At 43.4% G+C, this 27102-nt stretch overlaps 1 protein-coding gene across 5 annotated transcripts in view; it reads right to left on the bottom strand.

Moving 5' to 3' along the window:
* COQ7 (coenzyme Q7, hydroxylase) overlaps nt 1–20594 on the bottom strand; it is a 32700-nt gene extending 12106 nt beyond the window's left edge. For 2 of the 5 annotated variants that reach the window (XM_084880740.1, XM_084880739.1), the window contains exons 1-6: nt 20430–20594; nt 17833–18011; nt 15763–15877; nt 14939–15078; nt 13683–13751; nt 13029–13107 (exon numbers count right to left, since the gene is read on the bottom strand). In XM_084880740.1, the coding sequence (XP_084736866.1) occupies nt 13030–13107; nt 13683–13751; nt 14939–15078; nt 15763–15877; nt 17833–18011; nt 20430–20502 (654 nt within the window). In that variant the 5' untranslated portion in view covers nt 20503–20594 and the 3' untranslated portion in view covers nt 13029. Of the gene's footprint in view, nt 1–13028; nt 13108–13682; nt 13752–14938; nt 15079–15762; nt 15878–17832; nt 18091–20429 lie in introns of all 5 variants that reach the window. The other 3 variants (XM_084880738.1, XM_084880742.1, XM_084880741.1) reach the window with 3 other exon arrangements.
* Nucleotides 20595–27102: the final 6508 nt, after the last annotated feature.

Below are 27102 nucleotides of genomic sequence, written 5' to 3'. Positions count from 1 at the left end.
GGATCAACCAAAGACCTTGTATGCATATATGCATAACCAGTGGAGGCAAACAATGGGGTGGTAAGGGCCTGGGGTGGGGGTAAACAGGGGGTCGATGGGGAGGGGACTACACACATATGTAATACTTTCAACAATAAAGATTTTAAAAAGAAAAAAAAATTATTTCATAGAAAGAAAAAATTCTTTGTCAATGCGCACCTTCCATCCTTACCAACTTTGGAACCTCCCCTATCTCATTTCCACCCTGGAACAAGCCACCCACATTCTCTGAAGCCTGCCACTCATCCTTTGTAATGTCTTTGTCAATTTCACTGGAGGATGTGACACCCTACATTGGACCACTTGAGCCAATCACTAATGCAGATGTGATTTCTAAGACTCCAAAAGCCAGCACTGCCAGTAAACGCAGACTCCCCGCCCTGAAGCTCCTGAGCAGTCTTCCCTAACTGCCTCCCTGCTCCTGTCCCGAAGGCTCCAGAGGGCAGTGTGCTGACTGCCACACTGCCGGGCTCTCCGGCCACATCAGGCTGCCCAGAACCTAAGCAGCATCTGGCCATCAGCTTGACAGGAGGCTGAGTTGCCTGTGTGTACCCTTCACTTTTCCCCTTTGAGAAAGGCACACTGGGAAGACAGACGTGACCTTTTATTGCCTCTCCAAAGGTCAGGCTTTCTCCTGCGGCTGCAAGTGGCCCTCGACACACTGTGTGTATAAAAGGGACAGATTATCAGCCTTACCTTTACATCAGGGCTGTGCTAAGCACATAATTCACCTCCCTTTTCTTCCACAAAGCCACCCGGGGCTCAGTTTGATGTGTTTTATTTCTGGCCCTGCATGAGGGATCCACCCAAACAGCCTATCCTGCAGGAGGCCTTGAATAATGCTCACTTCCTTCCTCACCTTCGATAACCAACCTAGACTATCCGGAATGAAGCAGTGTTCGATTTGCACAAGTAAAAACACAAGACTCAAACTAGGCACAGCTTGCTGTAACCACAGGGAGGGACTAAGAGCCAGGCATCCATCTATGTTCAGAGCTATTTTAATAGAACAATCCTCATCCTCATCCCTCTGAGTGGCTTTTGTTCACCTGAAAGGTACCTGTGTGGATTATCGATAATTCACTCAGCATTCATTGATTCAACTCATACTTACTCAACACCTACTCCGTGCCATACTGTTCTAGGTGTTTTGGAATATATTCAGTGAACAAAACAAGATCTCAGCCCTCACTGAGCTGGCGTTGAAAGCCTTGTCCATTATAGTGGGGCCATAGAATTTACTGCCCAAACTCAGACACTGGAGAAGGAAACTGATTGCCGAGGATTATTAAATTGGACGACAGGCACAGACCAGAACCATGCTGGGCAAACCACAGGGGAGGTGTGCAGCAGCCCAAGGCTTTGCTGGTAGTGGACAGTGCTCAGTAATCAGGTGCTTCTAGAGCAGAAAGAGCAATGTGCTTTGGAGGTAAGCAGTGCTGGGTTTGAGTCTCAGCTCAGAGACTTACTGAGTGACATCAACTACTCATCCCTTCTCTGATGTTCAGGTTTCCTAGCAGTATGGATTACATGAAGTAACACCTGGAAAGACCTAGCCCACACATGGCACTTAACACTGTAGACAGGTTTTGTGACTTTAAGCAAAGTGACATATAATGAAACCAATTTTACTATAGGCAAACGATATAAACAAGAGTTAAGCTCCTACAGGATCTTATCAATGTTATAATAAAACGATGCCATTCAAGGACCTGCTGTAGAGGTTTAACAACCATTGGTTTCTCATCCCTCAACTCCATGTCAACACCCTGACCCCCTCCCACCCCCAACACACACACACACACACACACACACACACACACACACACTAGATTTGGAAACGATCCTTTAATATCTAAAGCAATCTACTGGATTAGCAAATAAACTTATATTGGTTAAATAGTTATAGGAAAAGTTTCTACTGCAATAGCAGAATAAAACCAATGAGAAAATCATAATCATTACTATATTATTGAGTTTACTGTAAGTGCTAAGAAGCTTTTTACATTAACTGTGTTCCTACAATCTCTATGAATCAAGTAATGTTTTACAACCCATTTTAAAGATGAGAATAAGGCCTAGGTCAGGGGGTCAGCAAATGTTTTCTGTAAGGGCCAGGAAGTAAGTATTTTAGGTTTTGCAGGCCACAAGCATACTGTTTCAACTTTTCAAGTTTTTGAAGGTAGCATGAAGCAGGAAAGCAGCCAAAATATAATAGGTAAATGAAGGGTGAGTTTCAATGAAACTTGACTTACAACAGCTGGATTTGGCTCCAGCACTGTCTGCTGACTCCTGACCTAGAGGGGTAAAGCCGAGCTCAAGCTCCACAGGCTAGTGAAGTGGCTTAGCTGGGATCTGAGCTACACCTCCACACACAGTTCGGCGTCCGGGTTTACCCCTCACTACAGTCATTGTCAGAGATTTTTCCATATCACAACAGAGACACCTCGTTTTTCTTAATGGCTACAGAGTCACCCTTGTCCTGGCTGAACTGTGAGCTGCCTAGCTGGTCCCCTTCTGTCAGGTGCTGAAGTCAGTTACAATAGTTTGCTATCGTAAATAATGCTGCAGCAAATACCTGCACACACGGCATTTTGCGCATCTTGAACTGTAGTGTATTTTCAGAATGGCTGCTGGAGTTCCGGCCTTGATCTCCATATTGTAGGCTGCGTGGAACAATTTGGAGAAGGCAAGAAAAGCAGCTTCTAGTTGTCTGACCCTTCCCTGGAAATCCCACCTAAGAGCTTCTGTGTATGTATCCCTGACCCAAACACAGACCCAGGGGCACCTCCAGCTGCAGAGAGAGAAGTCGAGGGCCTCCTCTGGGTTCTCGTGGAAATGGATGGATGAGCATCATGTCCCACAGGACTCCAGGGCGGTGAGAGTGGGCCAAGCTGTCCCATCTTGCTGTGGCTTTCTTAAGGTTCCCTCTCCTCAAATGGGGATAAAGTATGGAGATAAAGTCAGGAGGCCAGACTTTCAGCCTTAGCCGTCACCGTGGGTATCTTTTTCTCCCTATCCGGAGATGCCCTCTCCTCCTAGCTTTCCTCTACTTTAGTCCGTTTTAACTAATGGCATCTCACAGAAAAACTGCAGATAATTTTTCTTCAGACATAATCTCTTCCCCTAATAAACTCTTATCACTGTTAGCAGCACCCTTCCTTATCACCGTAAGTAACAGTGAAGGGGAAATATACTTTGTGCATATATACTTTAACCAATACCCCTGACTTTCCATTTCCCAATTCCACATCCAGTAACTCTTCAAACAGCTCAAACTGGCTCCTCCTGAATCCTAGTGAAATCAATACAAAATGTTGCGGATCTGCAGAAACCGGTTTGGCTCAGTGGTAGAGCGTCGGCCTGCGGACTGAAAGGTCCGGGTTCGATTCCGGTCAAGGGCATGTACCTTGGTTGCGGGCGCATCCCCAGTAGGGGGTGTGCAGGAGGCAGCTGGTGGATGTTTCTCTCTCATCAACCTTTCTAGCTCTCTATCTCTCTCCCTTCCTCTCTGTAAAAAAATCAATAAAATATATATTTTAAAAAATGTTGTGGATCTAAAAGGATGGGGCTTGGCGATTCCAATGAAAGCCAAGGAAATGGATTTGAGAGCAGTTTGAGGAGGAAAAATTACAGATTTTAAAATTAATTCGATGTGGATGGTGAGCCTGAACGGAATCAGAAGACTGGGTTTTGGCCTCTAGTTTACACAGCTGGGTAGATCTTTTAATCCCAGTGGCTGGCCCTTTATCTGGCATAGGGCTGATGCTAAATAAATTTTGTGAATGAAAAACACACACACAAAAAAAAACTTTCAAAATTAGTCACTTCCCTTGACATGATTTCCTTATTTCTGTCCCATATTTTTACTATTTTCCTATTCAGCCTAAAACTTACCACTGATTCATGTTTCCTCTATGTCCTGTATTTTTCTAGAGAAAAACAGAACCAATGGGGGTTGGAGGTGGTGTATGTAAAAGAAATTGGCTCACGTGATTACAGAGGCTGACAAGTCTCAAGATAATCCTTCGGCAAGCTGGAGACTCAGTGGAGCAGATGGTGGGTGGAGTTCCAGACCCAAGAAGAGCCAATGTTTCAGTTCAAGCCTGAAGGCAGAGAAGCACCAATGCCCCAGCTCCGCAGCCAGGCAGGAGGGATTCCCTGTATTTTCAGGAAGGTCAGCCTTTTTATTCTATTAGATTTTCAACTGATTAGACGAGGCCCACTCGCATTAGGGAGGGCAATCTGCTTTCTCAGTCTACCAATTTCAACTGTTAATCTCAACCAAAAACACCCCCCAAAACACCCAAAATCATGTCTGGAAAATGTTTGGTATCCATAATCCAGTCAAGTGGACACAGAAAACTGACCATCACTAGTTAATTTTATGAATGCACCTGACTGATTAGCCAACAAGTCCTGCTCTTCTTCTGGAGAAGGGTTTTCTATGCAGTCAGGGTCTTGGCAGAAATGAGAGGCACTCAAATGGGAGAACTGAGTGAAGTTTATGGATGAGACTTATTCAGAAAGGTGAGGGCAGGATGAAGGGAACTTAAACTTGAGGGATGGTGAAATCTCCAAGGTCCTGAGACAGCTGGAAGCTTTTATGACTCCCGGGTCTGATGGGGCAGATAGAGGGAATGTGCCAGCCATGTTCAAAGCACTTGACTCATATTACCTTTAAAAATACGCTTTTTTTATTGACCTTAGAGAGAGAAACACTGATCAGCCGCCTCCTGCACATCCCCTACTGGGGATTGAGCCACAATCCAGGCATGTGCCTTGACCAGGAATGGAACTGGGCCTCTCTATGGATGGGATGATGCTCAACAAACTGAGTCATACCAGCCAAGGCTACACATATTACCTTTAAAAAAAGTTTTGACACACTAAAAGCTCAGTGCACAAAAGTTGTGCATGTGGTAGGGGATGTCCTTCAGCCCAGTCTGCACCCTCTCCAATCCGGGACCCCTCAGGGGATGTCCAATTGCCTCTTGCAATCTGGGACCACTGGCTCCTAACTGCTCACCTGCCTGATTGCCCCTAACCACCTCTGCCTGCCTGCCTGGTGGCCCCTAACTGCTTCCCTGCTGGTCTGATCACTCTAACCGTCTCTGCTTTTCCCCACACCCAGGACCCAGGAGTCCCTCCTCCAACTGGTCACAGGCACCTGGGTCCTGGATTTCCCTCCCTCTGGCCAGGTGCAGGTACCTGGGACCAAGGGGCAGGTGGCTTGTCCCTCTCCTGGGCTGCAGCTTGGCAGGCCCCAATTCCTCTCTCCCCAGTGTTGAGTGTCTGAACTGTTATGGTGTGATGGCGTGAGGGCATTACAACCATTTGCATATTAGCTTTTTATTATATAGGATAACTCACATACCAGACAAGTCACGGATTTAAGGTGTACACTTCAATGGCTTTTAGTATATGCACAGCGTCCTGTAACCATCACCACAGTCAAATTTAGAACATTATTCTGAAAATAAACCCTGAACTCCTTAGCTATCACCCTCCAACACCCCATTCCCTCCCAGCCCTAGATAACCACTAATCTTTCTGTCTCTATGGATTTCTCTGTTGTGGACATTTCATGTAAGTGGGATCATATAATACACGGTCCTTTGTGACTGGCTTCTTCCACTTAGCATACTTTTTCAGGTTCATCCATGACAACCCAGGTGTAACCATTTTACAAGTGGATAAATTAAGGCATGGAAAGTTAGGTAACACCTGATAAGTGGTAGAGCAAGAATTCACACCTAGGTGTTTTAGATCATTATGCTAGGCTGTCACAAGAGTCCTCACCCACCATCAAGGGGAGCACCATGTAATATCCCCCTGATCGCATCCTCCCCGACCCAGTCCATCCTGAACCACTGCCCCATTTATATCAACTCAAGTTCTGTCTCCACCATGACTTCCTGGGCTCAGGGGACATCAGGCCTTTTTACCTTTCTAATGTCTGTTCTCCTTTCTCCTGGTGAGGGGACTCTGGCTTCCTTTGTGGGAACCTTCCCTACCAACTCTAGGCCATGTAGCTGGAGTGGAGGTGTTTCCACTCCACCAGGTTCAGGAGCAACCATGTGACCAGGCCTGGCCAATGAAAGCATCACAATTCCCCAGGCCACAGTGATTGGTTGAGGGAAAGAAATGTGACCTGATTGGAGAAAAATGAGACTGGGGTGGGGGAGGGGCATTGTTGTGGGCTCTGGGAAAGCAAAGTTTTCTCTTGCTTCTGTAGAAGCTAGAGGAAGAGGCCCTCTATGTGGCTGAAGGAGTATTAAGAGGTGATGAAGGGGCTCAGCAATTCTGCTGCCATATATGAGGAGGGCCACTGGGAGCCATTGTGAGCCCAATTTCAACACTATGAAAAGCAGAAAGAGGAGAAAGAGAAGCCAAGTGTTTGGTTTGAGCTCCTGGGTCAAGCCATACCTGAAGAAAATGACCTCTGAATTTTTCATTCTTCTTATTAGAAGAAATGTGAAATGTTTTGTGACTCTTCTAAATGATATGAAATAATTTCATGTTTTAATTTTTTTCTTATACAGCATTTAGAATATGGCCCCTTGAAGCAGTCAAATAAACAACTGAGATAATTAATCTCATGCTGTCTTAAACACAAAGAGCATCAGCAAGTGAGTGCAACAGGTGGCATCTCCAGGCAATTTTTTATTGTTTCAATAAAGCGCTTGGAAGCTAGGCATGGAAAATACTACACAAAGGCACCCCCCTAACCCACCCCCCGTGGAACGGGGAGCACTGCTGTCACCACTGTTTACCCCTGAAGAAGACAACTTGATCTGGGACATATTTCCAGCTGTCACAGCACCAAGTGGACTGGAGAAAATCGGAACAGCAAGTCACATCTCAGTGGAAAAGTGGGACAGAATGTAAATCTTGAATCAGCCCTCAGGGAAAAGCACCAATTTGGGGGCAGATTTAAAATAAAGCCCTATGGAATTAAACCACCGATTCTTAACCAGGGTGCACATCGAGTCCTTGTGTGAGCTTTTAAACTAGACCCATCCCTTCGGCCAGCTCGGCAGCACCTGCTTCAGGAGGACTGGGGGAAGCAGGGGCATCAGTCAATATTTTTAACCTCAAGAGTTTAGTTTGATTTGCAGGCCTAATTAAGAATTCCAAAAATAAACATTAGAAAATTCTATATAACTGGAAATGTAATTGAGATTTTTTTAAAAAGGAACAAAAAATATCATGATGAAAAATTCTCAAAACACACACACAGCAGCTATAAATAAAAAGCATGGAGGGAGGAGTTGAGACACAGTGGCAGGTGAATGTTTGTCAAGCTTCCGCTGGGTTTGGAGTACAGATGGACAAGAGGACTGAAGGGCACCCAGAAGTCTGAGCCTCCTTCCCCACATCATACTCTGACCCAGAAGTTTCTAGGTGAGCTCATATCGAGATCAGGTGATAGTCATTACTTGTTTCAATTACTTTTGTTCCATTCCATGAGCCCACGTGATTGGTTTTCAGCTTAGATTCGTTTATCAAAAGTTGGCTGAGGGCCTGCTAAGCTCCAGGAACTGGCCACAGCCCTTGCCTTTGAGAAGCTTGCTGCCAGGCTGGAGAAATGGTAGGAAAGCAGGTGACAACCACACAATTATAGAATGCAATACCAACACAGAAGCTAGATATGCAGGGATAGGAGAGAGGGTACGGGAGGATTTCACCTTAATCAATAGAAGGGCAGAGCATGCAGACTGCAGGAAGGTGGGGGTGAGCAAAGTGGGTCCAGGGAGCAGTGCCAACTAATGAATACTCATTCAGTGCAGCCCCTTGGACACTACATGGTGTTTAATGCGGGTTTCTCCACATGTGGTACCCTCCAGACAGAGACTAATCGACCTCCTCTATTTTTCTCTCTCCCTTTTCTGAAAAGGAAAATGTCTTCTCCCTGATAAGGACTTTCAAGCTAGTTGCCCAGCACAGAGTAGAACAGCCAGCTGAGCAAGTCCTCCGTACCTTGCAGTGTGCAAATGTGACAGTCCACTCTCATCTAATGGCAAAAATCAGGAGGTGGGATTATTGGGGCCAGAATATCACCACATGTAGCAATTGCCTGTCTCTGCTCTTCAGGGGTTATCATCCCTTTGACATTCTGGAAATGACAGAGCTGTTACGGGCCGCTGGACTCGGAAATTAGGGACAAGGGCGCCCTCTGGTGGCCATAGGCGGGCGCTGGGAAGCCCTAGACCTTCCTTGCCCTTGGCGTGCCCAGCAGCAGATCTTTCTTCCTGAACCAGGATCAAAGGGCCCTCCTGTTCAGTCACAGTCCTGTAGGGCTGCCATTTCAGGAGGCAGGAGTGAAAGGAAATACATCCCAAAGGCAAGAGGGGCCTTTTAAACAGTTGAAAACATATTCAATAGAAAAGTGCTTTGTGCTCTGGCAGAGCCAAAAAAGGTGGTTTTGAGAAAAGGTTTTTTGTTCTCCTCCTGTAGGGAAAGGTCATGTTTTCTTCTCCACAAATCACTCAGATCCCAGGGTCCTAAGGAGGACTTTTAGGAGTCTGGGTGGGGGTCCAGAGATTTTATTATATTCTCAAGGAAGTATGGGATCTCCAAAAGGATTAAGAACTACGAGGGGTCCCTCCTCCTGAAATTTCATGGAAGCTATGTTCAAATGTGGTCCCCCTGAAGCATTAGAGGTCCCCAAAGTTTGTTTGTAATAACCACAAGGTCCACCGACAGGGTAGGCGAGGGAACAGGAAGAGGCCGGATAGCTTCCGGGTTAAGTGCCAGCTTTCAGCCCCTAGCAGACTCTGTAAATAGGGGGACCAGGAGAGTGCGGGTCCCCTAGGGTGGTCCTGAGAGTTCAGGGGTAAAGCAGTTAAAATAGTACATGGTCTGAGCTGGCACGATGCCACAGTGGCTCAGCTGTAAAAGGGAAGAAAAGTACTGCTGCCAATTAAAAGAATGAGGTAGATCTATACATATTGACTTGGAAAGATGGCCAAGTAGGTCACTGAATGAAAAAGGCAAATTGCAGATCTAGATGCACAGTATCACTCCATTTGAGGAACAACACAAACCCAAACATGCCCATGTGTGGATAAAAGGTAGTGTTGGGGTTTTTCATCTGGAAAGGCACACAATGAATTATCAATAGTGGTTTCTTCTAAGGGTGCTTTCTTTTTTAGTTACATGTAGTTTACACTGTTTGATTTTGCGGCAAGCATTACGTTTGGAAGGGAAAAAGAAAGAAAAAAATGTGCTGTCCTCTGTGGCAGATTGCTAATAGTTAACTACAAAGTAAGGCAAGTGGTCCGTTTCCCACCAACAAGCAAGCAATCTACATGGAGATTTACCTGTCACTGCACATATGGAGAATTTTACCATGTTCACACAGGCATTACTACAAAAAAAGTTTTAATCTTTTAAAACAGGGCAATTTAGCCCTGGTCCGGTAGCTCAGGTTAGAACATCGTCCCCATACACCAAGGTTGTGGGTTCGATCTCTGCTCAGGGCACAAACAAAGAAACAACCGATGAATGAATAAATAAGTGAAAACAAACTGATGTTTCTCCCTCCCTTCCTCTAAAATCAATAAATAAATAAAAACAACCCACAAAACACCCAGAGGCAATTTAGCTTTGTATTTAGTCTAAGAAAGATGTACTGAGCGTTAGACATTGTGCTAAGTTCTGAAGACATGGAAAGGATTAAGACAGTCTCTGCCTTCTAGTTCATGGTCTAGTTCAGTGCTTCTCAAACTTTATTGTGCTTCCAATCACCTGCAAATGTTACATATTGGTTATCTATTATTTAGCAAATCAGCCTAGAACTCTGCAGCTGAAAACAAAGTTATTATCTAATATGGTTGCTGAGTCAGGAATTCAAAACTGACTTAACCAGGTGATTCTGGCTCTGGGTCTCTCATGAGGTTGCAGTCAAGATGTTGGTTGCAGCCATCTGAAGGCATGAATGGGGCTGAGGGGCTCACTACCAAGATATTGCACAAATATGGCTGTTGGCAGAGGGCCTCAGTCCTTGGACATGTGGCCCTCTCACAGAGTACCTGCCTGAATGTCCTCATCACATGGCCTCTGGTTTCCCCCAGGGTGAGTGATCCTGGAGAGAAAAGCAGACGCTGCGGTGTCTTTTATGACCTACCAGCCCTGAAGTCATACTTCATCATTTCCACTATATTCTGTTTGCTAGAAACAAGCCACTAAGGACAGCCCCTCTCAAGGCAAGGGGAATTAGGTTCGGATGAGCAGAGGAGTATTGAGGACTTTGTGGACATACTTTAAAACCACCACTGGGTCTGGAGTACACAATATTAAAATGCATATTCTGATTGAGTACGTCTGGGGAGGAGCCCAAAGTTCTGCATTTCGAACATGCTCACAGTTGATAGCACTGCTGTTGGTCTTGGACCACACTTTGAGTCGAGAGAGGATCACCTATGCAAAGAATGATAGCTCAGATCATGTCTTTGGAACAATACTGCTTGCAAGAATAACATCCTTTGTCATGTTGCCATCCTTTGGATGATGTCCAATTTTAAAATCTCATTTTCCCTGAAAGGTCAGAGCAGTAAAGTAAGGGAAAGACAAGATTACCCTGTTAATACATGAGGACAAGCTGTAATGAAATAAAAAACAACCAAAGGGAAATCCATAAAATCTCTCTGGTCTTGTTTTGGAAGCTCTCAAGCATAAAGCATCAGCCATCAATTCTGAAGGGGATGCTAAACAAACAGCAACAAATCTGGGCTTTTAATAAGGATTGTGCAAAATGCCTTCATATGCCTAAGATTCCTGACTGCAATCCTTACAAAATTAGCCTTGACATGAGGGCAACAAATACTACCAGCACTTCAAAGATTAAAGAACAAATACCACCAGCATCGAGATCCAAAGGAGAGGGGGAACAGCATAGGAGGCCATTTTCATAGCAGTTTTGCAACTGCTTAAGATCTTTTTCTTAAAATATGTTTTTATTGATTTCAGAGAGGAAAGGAGAGGGAGATGGAAACATCAAAGATGAGAGAATGATCCATGGCTGCATGCAACCTGGGCATGTGCCCTGACTGAGCTCAATTACTGAGCCACACTGGCCGGGCCTTAGTAACATCTTGACCCTTCCCTCACCTACTCCTTTCTCCTCTTTTCCTTTTTCCTTCTCCTTCATTCCTTCCTGTCTTCCTTCTTTTAAATGGGCACCTACAATGTGTCAGGGAGTGGAAAAGATTATTTGCCCTCTTTGTCTTATATAGGAAAGACATAAAATGGACATTTATAAAACAATGTAGGCATGAAGCAGTCACTGTGTAGAAACTTGGCTTTTCAGTTGTTAAATAATTATACTAAACTACACTGCAGGTGTCTGTTTGTAATCTAGCACTGAAGAGCTGAAGATCTAAATTATCTTTGACCTTTCTCTCCCATGTTTAACTTATTGCAATTATCATCAGAAGACTGATTTACTTATCACATAAATTAAACTCACTCTTGCTTTAGAAAAAGAGAAGTTGACTAAACCAAACTATCCCAGTGTCCACTATTCTTCAAAACTGGACCCCCAGGAGGCAAGTCATGCCCCATCAGGCAGTGCTGATTAAACCCAGAAAGGCAAAAGCCTTAATGCTATAATTCCTCTCCACAAGAAGCTTAAGAGGCTAGGCCAGGAGTCCCTAGGTCCTGACTCACATTAGAATCACCTAGGAGCTTTGGAAACCATTCTGATGCTGGGCCCCTCTCTAATCCTGAATCTTTGGTTTGCCATCTGGAAAAAGCTCCTCAGGACATTCGAATTGAGAGGAGAATCACTGATCTAGGTTGTTCACAATTACTTAAAAATGTGCAAATCACAAAAGACACAGTATGAAAAGTTTAGTCCATTTTGGTCCATATTTTGGTAACAGCCCTAAAGAAAATTATTATAACGCAAATTCGCAAATAATCCAAAATTTAGTATATTCTCCAAAAGAAGAATCCACAATTCAAAAAAGAAACAGTGAGTCTTCCACTTACCTGATGAACTTGACAGTCTTGCTTTGTGTCAAACATAAATACCCTTGTGTTTTCAATTTCATTTTGTTACCAATAAGCTACAATTTTCCCTTTATATTCCTATAACTTTCTTAATGATTTATTCTTGATGCTTTAGGAAAAAATTAGCTATGGCCCAAACATTGACCAGCTTTGTTTGCTGAAATTTGAATGCACCTGAACTGTCAGCCTTATGGCATACACAAAAATCACCACGGAGTTTTATTAAAAAACAAACCTCTGCCAAAACCGGTTTGGCTCAGTGGTAGAGCATCTGTCTGCGGACTGAAGGGTCCCGGGTTCGATTCTGGTCAAGGTATGTACCTTGGTTGCGGGCACATCCCTAGTAGGGGCTGTGCAAGAGGCAGCTGGTCGATGCTTCTCTCTCATCGACGTTTCTAGCTCTCTATCTCTCTCCCTTCCTCTCTGTGAAAAATCAATAAAATATATATATTAAAAAAAAAGAAATACTAACTTGTTTTTCAGAGTTAGCAGAATAAGACTGCAAACCATGTACTGGAATAGTAGGACAACACACTAGAGAAAAAATTTACCCTAAAATAACTTTTCAAAGACACCAGGTCAAAATCCACTGTGGACTACAAACCCCTCCCTCTAAATTCAAACATTCAATGAATGAAAAGCTGTGATTCCCAAGCATCTGCATACTAGGCTCTTATTATGTGGAGTCAATGTAACCCTATAAATACACAAAAATCCCTTGCTCCTTCCTTTAACCGTAGCCCAAAACCCTCACCAGGGAGACAGATTTGAGCCTCGCCTCCGGTCTCACTGCCAGTGGACCTCACAATTAAAGCCTTTTCTTTTCTCAAAAGATGACGTCATAGCATTGGCTCCCATGCGTGTGGGACAGTAAGCTGTTGCTCAGTAACAATAACTGTACATTTCCTTTTCCGCCACCATCACTTGTTAAATCACTATCATCTTTTACAGACAGGGAAAAGTGGACATACCTTAAAATCTTTCTGATAAATATATCGCTGCACTGCACCCAGCCTGGATAGCCTTCTTCAAAACGGCATATGCTGGAGCCTGTTAAAGACCATAAGCAAGCAAAAGAAACACATTCCATGTTCACTTTTTAAAAATATATATATTTTATCAGTTTCAGAGAGAGGTCCTGCCCCATACTGGGGACTGAGTCCACAGCCCAGGCAAGCGCCTTGACCGGAAATCGAACTGTGACCTCCTAGTTTACAGGTCGATGTTTAACCACTGCACCACACCGGCCAGACTATGTTCACTTTGACTTGTGAGATGTGCCTGGCAGGACTGGGACTTCTCTGGATAAGAAAGAAGATCTAAGAGATAATACGCTTTAATTTGGGGGGGTGAACTAGTCAAAAGATTAGAATGCCTCCACTGCTGCCAAAGCATTGAGTCATCTGGTTTCTCACTGGAAAGGGAAAAAGAGCTGCCAGGGAAAATAAGGAGGAAGTAAGAAGTTTCCCAATTGGGAGCTTGCTCTTTGTCAAAGCAGTGATTGGTTTTCTTTCTTTGGCGGTCACTCTGAAATCCATTTTTGTGGGAACAGACACCTTCCCACCCGCAGCCTTCCAAATAAGGTAACCAAAGCACCACAAGCAACAGTAAAGGTAGGTCCTCACCAGTTCTGCATCATGTTCAAGGCCTATGTCATGGTGCTCAAGCTCTTCATCCCTAAATTTCTTTATCACCTGGTTAAATAAAAAGAAATAGAAGTCAGCATTCCAACTCTCCGAGTGAGACTAAAAACTCATATTATCATCTAAGATAGGGGTAGGTAAACTTTTCCTATAAAGAGACAGAAGCAATACTTAGCTTTGTATGGTCCCTACCATATCTACTCAACTCTGCCATTGCAGAGGGGACAGCAGCCATGGACATTTGAACAAGTGGGTATAGCTGTGTTCCAACAAAACTTTATTTACATAAACAGGTGGTCAGTCACAGGCCATAGTTTACCAACCCGATTTAGGCTTTAAAAAAAGCCAGGCCATGCCCTAATCAGTTTGGCTCAGTGGATAGAGTCAGCCTGTGGACTCAAGGGTCCCAGGTTCGATTCCAGTCAAGGGCATGTACCTTGCTTGCAGGCACATACCCCGTAGGGAGTGTACAGGAGGCAGCTGATCGATGTTTCTCTCTCATCGATGTTTCTAACTCTCTATCTCTCTCCCTTCCTCTCTGTAAAAATCAATAAAATATAGTTTAAAAAAAAAAAAAAAAAAAGGGTCTGGCCTGCCCTAGTTAGTTTGGCTAAATGGATAGTGTTGGCCTGTGAACTAAAGGGTCCCAGGTTCGATTCCAGTCAAAGGTACATGCCTGGGTTGCAGGCTCAATCCCCAGTAGGGGGCATGCAGGAGGCAGCTGATCAATGATTCTCTCTCATCACTGATATTTCTCTCTTCCTCTCCTTCCTCACTGAAATCAATAAAAATATTTTAAAAAAGAAAATAAATTTAAAAAGCCAGACCTGAATCTGCTCCCTTACATGCTGTGGGGAATTATCTGAGAGTATCTTTTATTTTTAGTAAAAATTTTAAAGGATTATTTATTTGTTTTTCACAATCTGAGGGTATCTTTTAGGTCATTTAATCTGAAGGGTTTGTGCTAACAGCATTGCTCAGGACCTACCAATAATCCAGAAGTGGAGAGAATACGGGTCCGGGCTCAGAAGACATGGGGTTCTGATATCTGCCCAGCATGTGACCAGGGCACACAGCTTCAGCTCTCAGTACTTAGTTTGCTTGCCTTTAAAATGAGGTGCTGACCTAGATTCTAAGGTCCCACAATTTCCTAATGTTCTGTTTTTCCTCCTTCTTACTAAATTGCATGTCTGCCCCTTTCCCCCTTTATCAGCCCCTTTCAGAGTGTAGTCAAATACCTGAAGAAGCTCCTGGTATTTTTCAGGATCCTCCTCCATCAGTGTCCTGATCTGGTTGTTGTAGTGATGTGCTATGGACTCTTCCACGGCCACAGTGCAGGCCATCGCTCCTTCCCTCCCAAGCAGGGCAGTTCCTGCGCCTGGAATTGTAAAGCCAGAGCAGTAAAGGGGAGGACTGACACTGTTAAAGTAGAGCAGTACAAACGTTGGGACTGGATAATCAGACCCTTGTTGTGAGGGCTGTCCCATGCATCATAGTATGTTTAACACCATCCCTGGCCTCTACCCATGAGATGCTGGTGGCATTCCCAGATATGACACCCAAAATGTCTTTAGATATTGCCAAGTGTCCTCAAGAGCAATGTGACCCCATAAAAACCACTGTTTTAGGTGGTACCAGGTCACAGTGTTAAACCTTGACTAATGCGATAAGAAGGCTATTCTCTTTTCAATGTTCTCCCTAACTGACTGTGCCAAGGAGAAAGTTGTCCTTTGGGGTATGCCTTTGATCCTCCTATACCATTTACTTTTCTCCCTTTTTAAGAGTGAGCAACTTTGTCAGGAAACATTATCTGGCTACAAGTTTTGTTTTCCCTTGTGTTGTATCTATTTTTACTGTATCTCTTATTTATAAAACTACTGATCTTAAGGTTTTATCTTAAATAAATTTAAGAGGAAAAAAAGTCAGCCAATTTAACTTCAGAAAAAAATTAAGTTAAAAAAAAGACCATAAAAGAACACAGCAAGAATTGTGAAGTGGCACTTAAAGAATATGTTCATCCCAGACCTTCCAGCTCCCATAAGCTCTCTGGACAGGCACGCACCTAGCGCAAACCCCACCACGTTCCAGAAGGGCATCAGAACCGTCGGCCGGACCCTGAATGCAACCATCAGTTCGCTGAACTTTTTCAAGTGTTCCTTTTCTTGATCCCACATTTTCTGTAAGAAACATAACAATAAGAACATGTAGGCCTCCCATGCAGGCCTCTGCTGTATCCCAAGGAAGCTACATGTCCTATCCGTGACCATGATTCTAGCAGAAGCCCTCAGACCCACAAAGTGCCTATTAAAAAAGGTAGAGCCATACTTACATGAGCTGTTTATTAGCTCATTTAAAATTAGGAGGGAAGAATATCAGGTATCACATAATTTCCTTCCAGATTGCTAGCATAAAAGTATCATGTACATCAGAGAAGAAAGGGTGGATGATAATAACAGCTAACACACAGCACTTCCTGCCAGGCACGGTCAAATAGTTTAATGTAGGCAACTCATTTAAGCTGCACAACCACTTTGTGAAGGACAAACCATTATTATTCCCATTACACAGATGAGGAAAGTGAGGCACAGAGAGGTGAAGTAACTTGCCTGAGGATTCAGAAAAGGCAATTTAACTCATGCTGAGTGTCTGTTACATGCCAGGCATGGTGTCAAGCTGCTCCATACCAGCCATTTATTCCTCACCAAAACTCAATGAGGTAGGTGTCATCAGCCCATTTTGCAAATATGGAAATGAAGACCTATGGGTTATGTGACTTCCCCAAGGTCACACAGTAGCGGGTGGGAGAGAGTTGACTGTGAAGCTGGGTCTGTGTGAGTACAAAGCGAGGTCTCTCCTTCTGCTTCTCAGTATAAAATATCTCCGCAGCTCTCCACTGGGGGCAGGAGTGCAACCTCTCAGCACTGGTACTTTTACCTAAAGCTGTTTCTCAACCCCTTTTTCTTTCCTTTCTTTCTTTCTTTCTTTCTTTCTTTCTTTCTTTTTTAAATATATATTTTATTGATTTTTTACAGAGAGGAAGGGAGAGAGATAGAGAGCTAGAAACGTTGATGAGAGAGAAACATCGACCAGCTGCTTCCTGCACACCCCCCACGGGGGATGTGCCTGCAACCAATGTATATGCCCTTGACCGAAATCGAACCTTTTTCTTTCTTTTTTTTTTTAATTTTTTTTTTTTTATTGATTTCAGACAGGAGAAGAGAGGGAGAGATAGAAACATCATTGATGAGAGAGAATGGTTGATCAGCTGCCTCCTGCATGCCCCCTACTAGGGATTGAGCCCAAAACCTGGGCATGTGTCCTTGACTGGAATCAAACTTGAGACCCCCTTGCCCTAAACCGGTTTGTCTCAATGAATAGAGCATCGGCCTGCGGACTCAAGGGTCCCAGGTTCGATTCCAGCCAAGGGCATGTACCTTAGTTGCGGGCACATCCCCAATAGAGGGTTTGCAGGAGGCAGCTGATCAGTTTCTCTCTCATCAGTGTTTCTAACTCTCTCTCCCTCTCCCTCTTCTCTGTAAAAAAAAAAAAAAATCAATAAAATATATTTTTTAAAAACACACACAAAGAAAACCCTGAGAACCTTCAGTCTGCAGGCCAATGCTCTATCCATTGAGTCAAACAGGTTAGGGCTTGACCCCTTTTTCATTATCACCCACCCCCACTATAAAAATTTACTACTACAGATATACTGTATTATCTGTTTATGTACTAAGCTAGAAGCCTGGTGCACAGATTCATCCAGGGCATGTATGGTCCGTCTCCCCCAGTCCCGATTCAGCAGCAAGCTACCGTAACCTACCAGTCAGAGTGTCTGCCCCCTTGTGGTCAGTGCACATCATAGCGACTGGTCAAACAGTCAAACAAACGGTCAGACACTTAGCAATATTAGGCTTTTATTATATAGGATGTCCATCTGTAATCTATATGTAGAAAGAATAATATTCTTTCCACTCTTCTCTCCCCAATATCCAATTTTTACTCATTTGGGGACAAAGAGTACGTCCCCTAGGAATACATGACCTGATATGATTCATTACTTGAAGCCTTTGGGTCCCCACCCCAGTAAGCCCTGTTCAGTGGACCAGGCTGAGAGACATAAAGCAGCGCCTACCTGAATGACTGGCCCGACACTTGTGCGACCCAGGACGGCCATCTGCCCTGCATAGATGCGGTTTGCTCCATATTCACCTGCATGATCCACACGGATAATTCGATCCACAGCTGCCCGATTGATATTGTCTAAAGTCATTCTTGAGCTGCAAAATCTGACACTGATTCTTCTTCCATAAGCTGCAATGCAAGTATTTATTCTTCATTACTCTCAAGTAAAATTGAGATGTTTCTTTTTACAGACGGAAGGAAGCAGTATCTTAGAACAAAGGTAACAAATGAGTTCCCCTTAGTTGACATGCCCTTAAGTGTATTGTTTATCCTGCATATTGGTTTTTAAAAGAAGTGACTGCTACCTACACTTAACCCTTTGCACTCCGCTGTCCCCTCTCAGGGGACATCGGAATTCTAGCATATCACTCGGATGTCCCCTCTCAGGGGACATTGCAGTTTATTAGTGATTACGGGGAATTGAGTTAATTCAATGCACGTTTCCGCCGTTAGCGTCGAGTAGCTGGTAGCCAATGTCCAGAATGGTTCGGAGTGCAAAGGGTTAAATCAAAAGACTACACCTAAACATCTGGATTTCTGGTTTAAGTGTATGAAGATATGGAAATGCTGAGTCTAACTTCTCCTAAGGCAGTCAATGTGGCAGCTGGCTCTAGATAGGCATGGTGACCTAGTTCAGTGGTCGCAAACCGGTGGTCTGAGGACCACTGGTGATCCGTGAGGTCCGGAAGGTTGGCGACCACCACTCTAGTTCACTCACCCCTCAGGGCCCACTTCGTTCCCAACCCTGGCTACACAGAACCTTCTAGGGAGCTTTCAAAACCATGAATGCTCCTCCCCAATTGACTTCTGGAAGGGGACACTGGTATTTTAAAAAAGCTCTGTATAGGAATCTTCTCTGCAGCTAAGGTTGAGAACCATAGATTTAAATTCTCTTAAAATACCCATATCCATGAGCATCTGATTTTGATAAATAAGCTTTAGAACTTAGGTTTCATCTCATTATGGTATAGATCCAATTCAACTGAATTATTCTTGCCTTCAAAATGTAAATTCTTCAGGACAGATTAGATATTGTCTTTAAAAATTTGCTAATAGTGACACCTGGATTTGTATTCTCAGCCTCATATGGTGGTATCCCAAAAGGTTTTCCCCTGAGGGAAGAGTTTTGTAATGTGTTTAGGTATGTATACGTTGTCATCAGTCCATTTTGCAGACATGGAAATGGAGACCCAGAGAAAATATTTAGTTTGTAAAGTGAACTTTAACCGGCATTGGAATCACCTTGAGATGTGTTCCAAGCCTTATGTATGTCAACCATGTTTTTCTGTCTTTAACAAATATTTTTCATTTAGTTTAATTTCAACACCCAGAAAATGTGTTGAAAAAAAATTTTCCATTTGGGGTACATTAGTAGTTTTTTCATTAAAAAGCTTGAGTGCTTTGGACATAAGGTGATGGGGTAGGCCTGGTGGGATTTAGGGTCAATTTGAACTATTCTGCATTTGAACTTTTTGGCCAGGTGGAGTTTTAAATGCCTCACTACACACAAGTGAGGGAGGGCATGGAGGTCTGAAGCATGGTGACCCAGCTTTGGTCTACTCCACTGCACAACCTGCTCCACCTCACTGAGCATATTTGACTCAAGAAACTAGTCCAGTTCCTGCACTCCAAATTCTGCCAGGTATAATGTACTGCTCAGTTCTGTGCCTTCTGACAATGGGTCAATGTTAACTGTGGCCATATTTTTATGTGGAGAACAATTTGAGACATTTGATAAAGTCAAGGTTAGCCTCTTGCAAGTTTCTGCCTCCTAGTCCAAAGACTGGTGCTCTCATTCCAAGAGCGTGTTAAAATACCACAGACTGCCGAAACCGGTTTGGCTCCGTGAATAGAGTCAGCCTGCGGACCGAAAGGTCCCGGGTTCGATTCCGGTCAAGGGCATGTACATTGGTTGCGGGCACATCCCCAGTAGGGGGTGTGCAAGAGGCAGCTGATGGATGATTCTCTCTCATCGATGTTTCTAACTCTATCCCTCTCCTTTCCTCTCTAAAAAATCAATAAACTATATTTTAAAAATAATAATAAATTTTTTTTAAAATACCACAGACTGGTAAAGCACCCAGCAAGTCAGTGGAGTGACCTGGGAATCTGCATTTCTAACAAGGTCGGGGTGGGGGTGGGGGTGGGGGTGGGGGCAGCAGACGCCGGTCGCGTGACAAGGCCCTGAGCCAAGGCAACGAGGACACCCCGGGGCACTGAACTTTCAAAACCCGCAACTGTCATCGGCCCGGAACCCCGACCGCTGCAGTGACTGCCGGCACAGGTGTGCAGTTCCCCAACGCGCCAGCCCTGAGAGGCCGCCCCTGGGAGTCCTCGCGGAAAACCACGCCCGCATCCCCGCGGCGCACAACAGCGCCCCCTAGCCGTCGGCACCCCGAGGTTCAAGCCTCGCAGTCGCGCTCCGTCGCAGTCCTGTGACGTTACCGTAAACATCTCCCCCGTGACCTCGCCGGCCCAAACCCCAGGCGAACACTCCCGGGCGGGAGTCCCGCCCAGCGCGGGGCCGCGGCCGCGCTCCCCCTTTACCTGAGAGGGGTCGTGGGGCACCGAAGCACAGCCGCCACAGGGAGCCAGACGCCATCAACGGGGCGCAGCTCATTGTCGGCGACAACAAAGCAACGACTCCCTGGGGCGAAGCGGGCCAAGCGTGCCCTTGGCGCAGGCGGATGACGCAAGACCGACGTAGGGAGGACGCTGTCCGCATCTGCATCGGTGGTAACGCCCCAAGGCCGCTGCTTCCATTCGATTGGTTGGAAATCGCACGTAAAAATATCCTATTGGATGCAGTCGCTATCAATCACTTGGGGGGGCGTGGCGAAGGAACCTTGTGTTGCCGACGAGGTGAGAAGGCTAAATTGCTCCTCCAAAGATCTGACAGGGTAAACGTTCTTTAAATTACATATATTTTTTAAATTACAGTTGAATACAACATTATATTAATTTCAGGTGTAAAACCCCGTGATTAGATATTTGACTTTTGAAGTGATCACCTTGATAAATCTAGTACCCATCTGATACCATATGTAGTTATTACAATACTGACTGTATTTTGTCATGTTGTACTTTATATCCTACTATTATATAAATACCAATTTGTACTTATAAATCCCTTCACCTTTTTCACCCCCAATCCCGTTCCCATCTCTGACAGGGTAAAGATTTCTCAACTAAACTCCTGGGAAAGAGGACTATGAGTGAATTAATTTATTGGCATAGCATTGTACTTTGTGCTTCACTAACAGGGAAAAATATTTTTCTCTATTTTTGTCCTACATCCACTTCAAAATAGTAGATATTATATGCTGAAATTAACTTTACCACATGGCCAAAAGCGTTCCCTCTAGGTATTAGGGCTATTTAAAAAGTTCTTCCTATTTATTTTCTCAACTTTAGATTTTCTGTGGAGAGCACATATTATTTTTGTGTCCACTTTCCTGTTGGTAAACAAATGAGTGCCAGTTGGTTTACTGGGGTTTGGGGTGAGGAGAGGAGATTTAGCAACAAATACTTTTAAAAGTGCATCCCAAAGTGCATTCATGTTTCTCTCCTCCCTTCCTCTCTGAAATCAATGAAAATGTCTTTTAAATAAAGAAAAATTAACTTAAGGAAGGGGATGGGCTGGTAAACAATGTACCACTCTGGTAGGAGATGTTGATAATGGGGAGGCTATGCATGTGGGGGGGGGGGGGGGGCGGGAACAAATCTTTGTACCTTGCTCTCCATTTTGCTTTGAATCTAAAACTGCTCTAAGAAATTAAGTGTCTAAAAAAAACAGTTGGAAATGTTTAAAAATGCACTGATAAAGTAATCCTACTGTTAGGATTGTAGCGCAATATGATCCTTAACGGCCATTGTAAGCCTCCCACCACAGGAGAACAAAAGACCAGGGAAACTTGCTGGACACCGCGAGACAGGGAATCGAAACTATTCTAAAGACACCTGATCGCACACCTGCGTTCCAAGCCCACCACCTCAGCCCCCAAACCCACTGATGACAAAAGTTTCCTGCCAGTGACTGCCTGTAAGATGAAACTCCAGCTCCTGGGTGCTACCATCATCAACCCAATGTCCTTTTGGCTCCGTGCTGTGCAGCCCCTCCCTTTGGCTATCCCATCCTCTATCCCCTTTCCTTAAATAAATTACATTTTTCTTTTTTTAAAAGATGTGTTTTCATTGATTTGAGAGAGGGAAGGAGGTGAGAGAGAGATAGAAACATCAATGATGAGAATCATTTATCAGCTGCCTCCTGCACGCTTTACACTAGGAATTGAGCCTGCAACCCAGGCTTCCCTCGAAATCCTGGCTTTGTCCAGAAGGATGTCCAGAAGGACATCCGGTCTAATTAGCATATTATGCTTTTACTATATATTATAAGTATCCAATATATATGCTTTTACTACAATATATATGTATATAGTAAAAGGATAATATATATAATCTTTTATCCAAATAACTATAAAACATGTAAGGAACACTGCTCTTGTAAAATAATTGAAGTTGCTAGTTGTTTTCAAATCACTTTAATACATTGCAGTCATTTAAACTTATGATGAATAGTTTTTAAACCCAAATACTTATTGAAAGTGAGAGTGATATAACATTTTCATCTAGAGCTCCTAAGAGTGTAAATCTGGCTCTCAAAAGCATTAAAATGTTCTGACTTTTGTTGTAATCCCATTTCTAGGTTTCTATCTCTAAGAAGGAAAAATGTTGACAAAGATTTATGGATGACCCAGTTACTTATTATCAGAAAAATTTGGAAACAAAATGTTAAGTAGCAAGAGAATGTTTTAAAGAATTATCTGTACAATGTTAATATTATGCAGTCCACTGAAATGTTTATAAAGAACTTTTGATAAAAGAAAACACGTTAAGTGAAAAAGAAATAACATTTTTTTTTCCTTCTCCCTTCCATCCCTTTATACTTTATCTTAAAAGGAATTTTGTCAAGTTTAACAGTGGCTATCCATAAATATTGCTTATGCATGATTTTTTCCTTTTTCCCCCGTCTCTGCAGCTTTCAATGGTCTCTATATTTTCTATAATAAACCAATATTTTTATAACGAGGTACAAAATTTCAAAAAGAAAAGGCATACTTATCCCTAATTCAATCCTCAAAACAAAAATGATTGTATCTTATTTTTCTATTTAAAGATAAGTGTTAGGACAAGAAAAAGGCCTCTTTTTTCCTTGCTGTAGCCTTCCACAATTTATGAGAAGTACCTGGTAAGTAAAACTCAAGATTGTTAGCTGCTCTGATTCAAACAGCCTCTCTGTTCAAATGGCTGGACAAGATAAGCTACTCTCATGGCAACATTCTTGCATACCCATACTCCCTACTGTTTTTATAACTCAGAGATAATTCTCACCAAGGCATCTCTAGTTCAGGGGCAGGGAAACTTTTTTCTGCCAAGGGCCATTTGGATATTTATAACATCATTAGAGGGCCATACAAAATTATCAACTTAAATATTAGTCTGATTTGGCCGAAACCAGTTTTGCTCAATGATAGAGCGTCGGCCTGCAGACTGAAAGGTCCCGGGTTCGATTCCAGTCAAGGGCATGTACCTTGGTTGTGGGCACATCCCCAGTAGGGGGTGTGCAAGAGGCAGCTGATGGATGATTCTCATCCATGTTTCAGACAATCTATCCCAATCTTTTCCTCTCTGTAAAAAATCAATAAAATATATTTTTTCAAAAAATTAGTCTGATTTGGCCAAACATTTAATAATTCAGCCCTAATGCCTTGGCAGGCCAAACCAAATGATTTCTCGGGCCTTTATATGGCCCCAAGGGCTAGATTTTCCCCACCCCTGCTCTAGTTAGTAGAAAGTTCCCTTTCCCTCTCCCCTTCAAACAAGCCTCTTTGGAACTCTTCATAACTTTTATTCTAAGCATGTTTTATAGGCTTGGGGAAAATACTGATAAAACAGCCCCCTAGGACATATGCCCTATCTCCTCAAAAAAACAAAAAAACTAAACTGCAATACCTGCCCAATGTCTGTTCAATTTCAGCCCCCCAAATCCTCCTCCCTTTCTTGTCACATACTGTGTTTCCCCGAAAATAAGACCTACTTACAGGTTTCCTTCTGAGTGAAATAGAAGGCATCCCCCGAAAATAAGCCTCTCCCCTCCCCCCCCCCCCAGGCTAAACATGAGAGATTTGGTCCACTGATTCTGAAAGAAATGGAGTCACAAGAAATTCATCAGGAAATTCAGAAATTGGATTGTTATGATGATGTTCCAGAAGATGGTGACATGATTGTCATTGAATAAATGAGTAAATTCTTGATACTGTAGGTTTCACAGTTTGTCTGGTTTGTGTTGACAACTACCATACTACCGTGTCGTATACAGGTAATAAATTTCCTTTATTTTCATTTAACAATAAATGTGTACCGTATTCTTCTTCATGGAAAAATAAGACATCCCCTGAAAATAAGACCTAGTGCATCTTTGGGAGCAAAAATTAATATAAGACACTGTCTTATTTTTGGAGAAACAGGGTAGTAACGGCAGCCATTACTTTTTATAGGGGGAAACCATCTTTTATTTCTTGTCCTTTTATTGATTAGCAATGCACTAGCCCTTTCCCTTTGTGAAACATAAAATAAACTCCCTCTTTGCATGTATCTCTTCTCTCCGTTATGAATTCTTTCACAGCCTGTGCCACTGGCCAAGCCTAACAATAAGGAATGTCATCCCAGAAAGATGACGATACCTGTACAAAATCACACAATTAAGCAAATAGCAAAGTCAAACCATGTCCCAAGCACATCCACCATGCATTGGAAAGAAAATACACCCAATGGAATTGGCTAATAAAGCCATACCTTACACAAAGAAGGTGCATGCAGCAGTTCGATTTGATCTTGCAGTGCTAACCCAGAAAAATCAATTCCTTTTTTTCTCCAACACTTCCTTGGGTTTAGCTGCAATCAGATACGTAGCTACAGGAATTTGGTTGGTCAATTTACAAGTTAATCCAAACTAAAAACTTGCCTAATTGGATTCTTCTCTTTCCTGGATGAGACTATCTTGTGGCCGAAACTGGTTTGGCTCAGTGGATAGAGCGTCGGCCTTCGGACTGAAGGGTCCCAGGTTCGATTCCGGTCTAAGAGCATGTACCTCGGTTGTGGGCACATCCCCGGTTGGGGGTGTGCAGGAGGCAGCTGATCGATGTTTCTAGCTCTCTATCCCTCCCCTTCCCTCTCTGTAAAAAATCAATAAAATATATATTTTAAAAAGAGAATATCTTGTGATTGTGAGAACGTGCAAAGCATCCTTCCAAAAGAGTCTGTAGCAGAATGAGGCAGAACAAAGAAATAAGAGGAATGTTGGGGTGTGGGGGTGGGGGTGGGGGCACTTTTAAAATTCCAGCTCCTAGTGTTTTAAGGGGTGTGGGTTGAGGGCTAAAAACAATCTAATTGTCCAGAAGAGAGCAAATCCTTATGGAAGTAGTCATTTGTTAGATAGTACAAGGGTCCCGAGATTAGGATTAAAGTTAGGGTGGTTCTTAATAAATGTTCTTGTTAAACGTTAAAATATAGTCCAGTATTTTGCAGATGCAGCTGTAAACAGGATGAGCTTGACAGGAACTCAATGGGTACCTGTAGCCAAAAGGAAAAATCAATGAGTAATTAACCAAACAGTGTATGTGTAAGGAATGGCTAAGGCTCCCCTGGAGAGACAGGGCTTTGAATGTGAATCTCCTGTGCCCTAAACTTGCTGCAAGTAAATAAAACAACTACACCTGACCACCGCATGTTGTTGTTGTTAATCTTTAATTTTTTTTAATTGATATTTTGAGATAGAAAGGGAAAGGGAGATAGAAATATTGATTTGTTTTTCCACTTATTTATGCATTCATTGGTTGAGTCTTAATATGCGCTCTGACCAGGGATCAAGCCTGAAACCTCGGTGAAAGGTGCAGTGGGCCAGGGTCACGCACCTATGACATGAGGCCATAACGTAAAAAAGATTCCGACCACCTGGGTGCAGGTGGGCTGAGACCGGGAAAGGCATCAGCAAAAAGAGCAGAGGGAGGTATGTTTTTATGAATCCTTGCTGGCTGTCAGCCACTCTGCTGATGTAAGGATCTGGTAAGTCCTTGGTTCCTCCCATGCCAGGTGTCTTCTGGTTATCTGAGCTGTGCTGTGCTCAAGGCTGCAAGCTTTCTGCAAGATATCTGCTAAGCACAATGTCTTTCTCTGCCCTGTTTTATTCTCTTTAACCCTTCCACTTGGCCTATCAGGAGGAGGCTCTAAGCCAGTGTTTCCCAAACTTCTCATGATGAGAATCACCTGGTGGAGTTGTTAAAACACAGATTCCTGAATCCCAACTAAGAAGTGCTAAACTAGAATTTTTGGGAACATATAGGTAAAATTGCATACCTAACTTAGTGCTCTGTATATAACATCTGTCTTAGAGCACTAGTTAAGTATACAATTTTACCTATATGTTCCCAAAAATCCTAGTTTAGCACTTCTTAGTTGGGATTCAGGAATCTGTGTTTTAACAACTCCACCAGGTGATTCTCATCATGAGAGAAGGTTGGGAAACACTGCTCTAAGCAACTGAGCTACTCAGCCAGGGCCACAATAGAACACCCAAGCAGTGTAGTCCTTGAGTTCGGTAGCACATATATAATGGAATGCCTTTAAAAAGAATATGGCCGTTACTTATATGAAAAGATTTTTAAGATGTTATTGAGAAAAAAGGGAGAAGCTCAGAAATTTGTATTTCATACATTCACATAATATATCTGCCTGAATATGTATTATAATTTTTCTGGGAGAATAAAATAAACATCATTAATGGTGATTACCTCTGTGGGGAGCAGAGTGGTAGGGTGACAGGGGGAAGGACACGTAATCAGAATTGTACCACAGCCGAAACTGGTTTGGCTCAGTGAATAGAGCATCAGCCTGTGGACTGAAAGGTCCCGGGTTCGATTCTGGTCAAGGGCAGGTACCGTGGTTGCGGGCACATCCCCAGTAGGAGGTGTGCAAGAGGCAGCTGATCGATGATTCTCTCTCATCGATGTTGCTAACTCTCTATCCCTCTCTCTTCCTCTCTGTAAAAAATCAATAAAATATATTTTTAAAAAAGGATTGTACCACAGTTGTTTAATGATTATTTACCTTACTAACCGTTAGGGGTGCCGAAGGAGAAAAGCACGAGGCCAAAAGTGGTAAA

This window comes from Pipistrellus hanaki, assembly GCF_964339955.1.
Source record: "Pipistrellus hanaki genome assembly, chromosome: 4".
Classification (NCBI taxonomy): Eukaryota; Metazoa; Chordata; class Mammalia; order Chiroptera; family Vespertilionidae; genus Pipistrellus; species Pipistrellus hanaki.
This window is presented reverse-complemented; position numbering and strand designations above follow the sequence as displayed.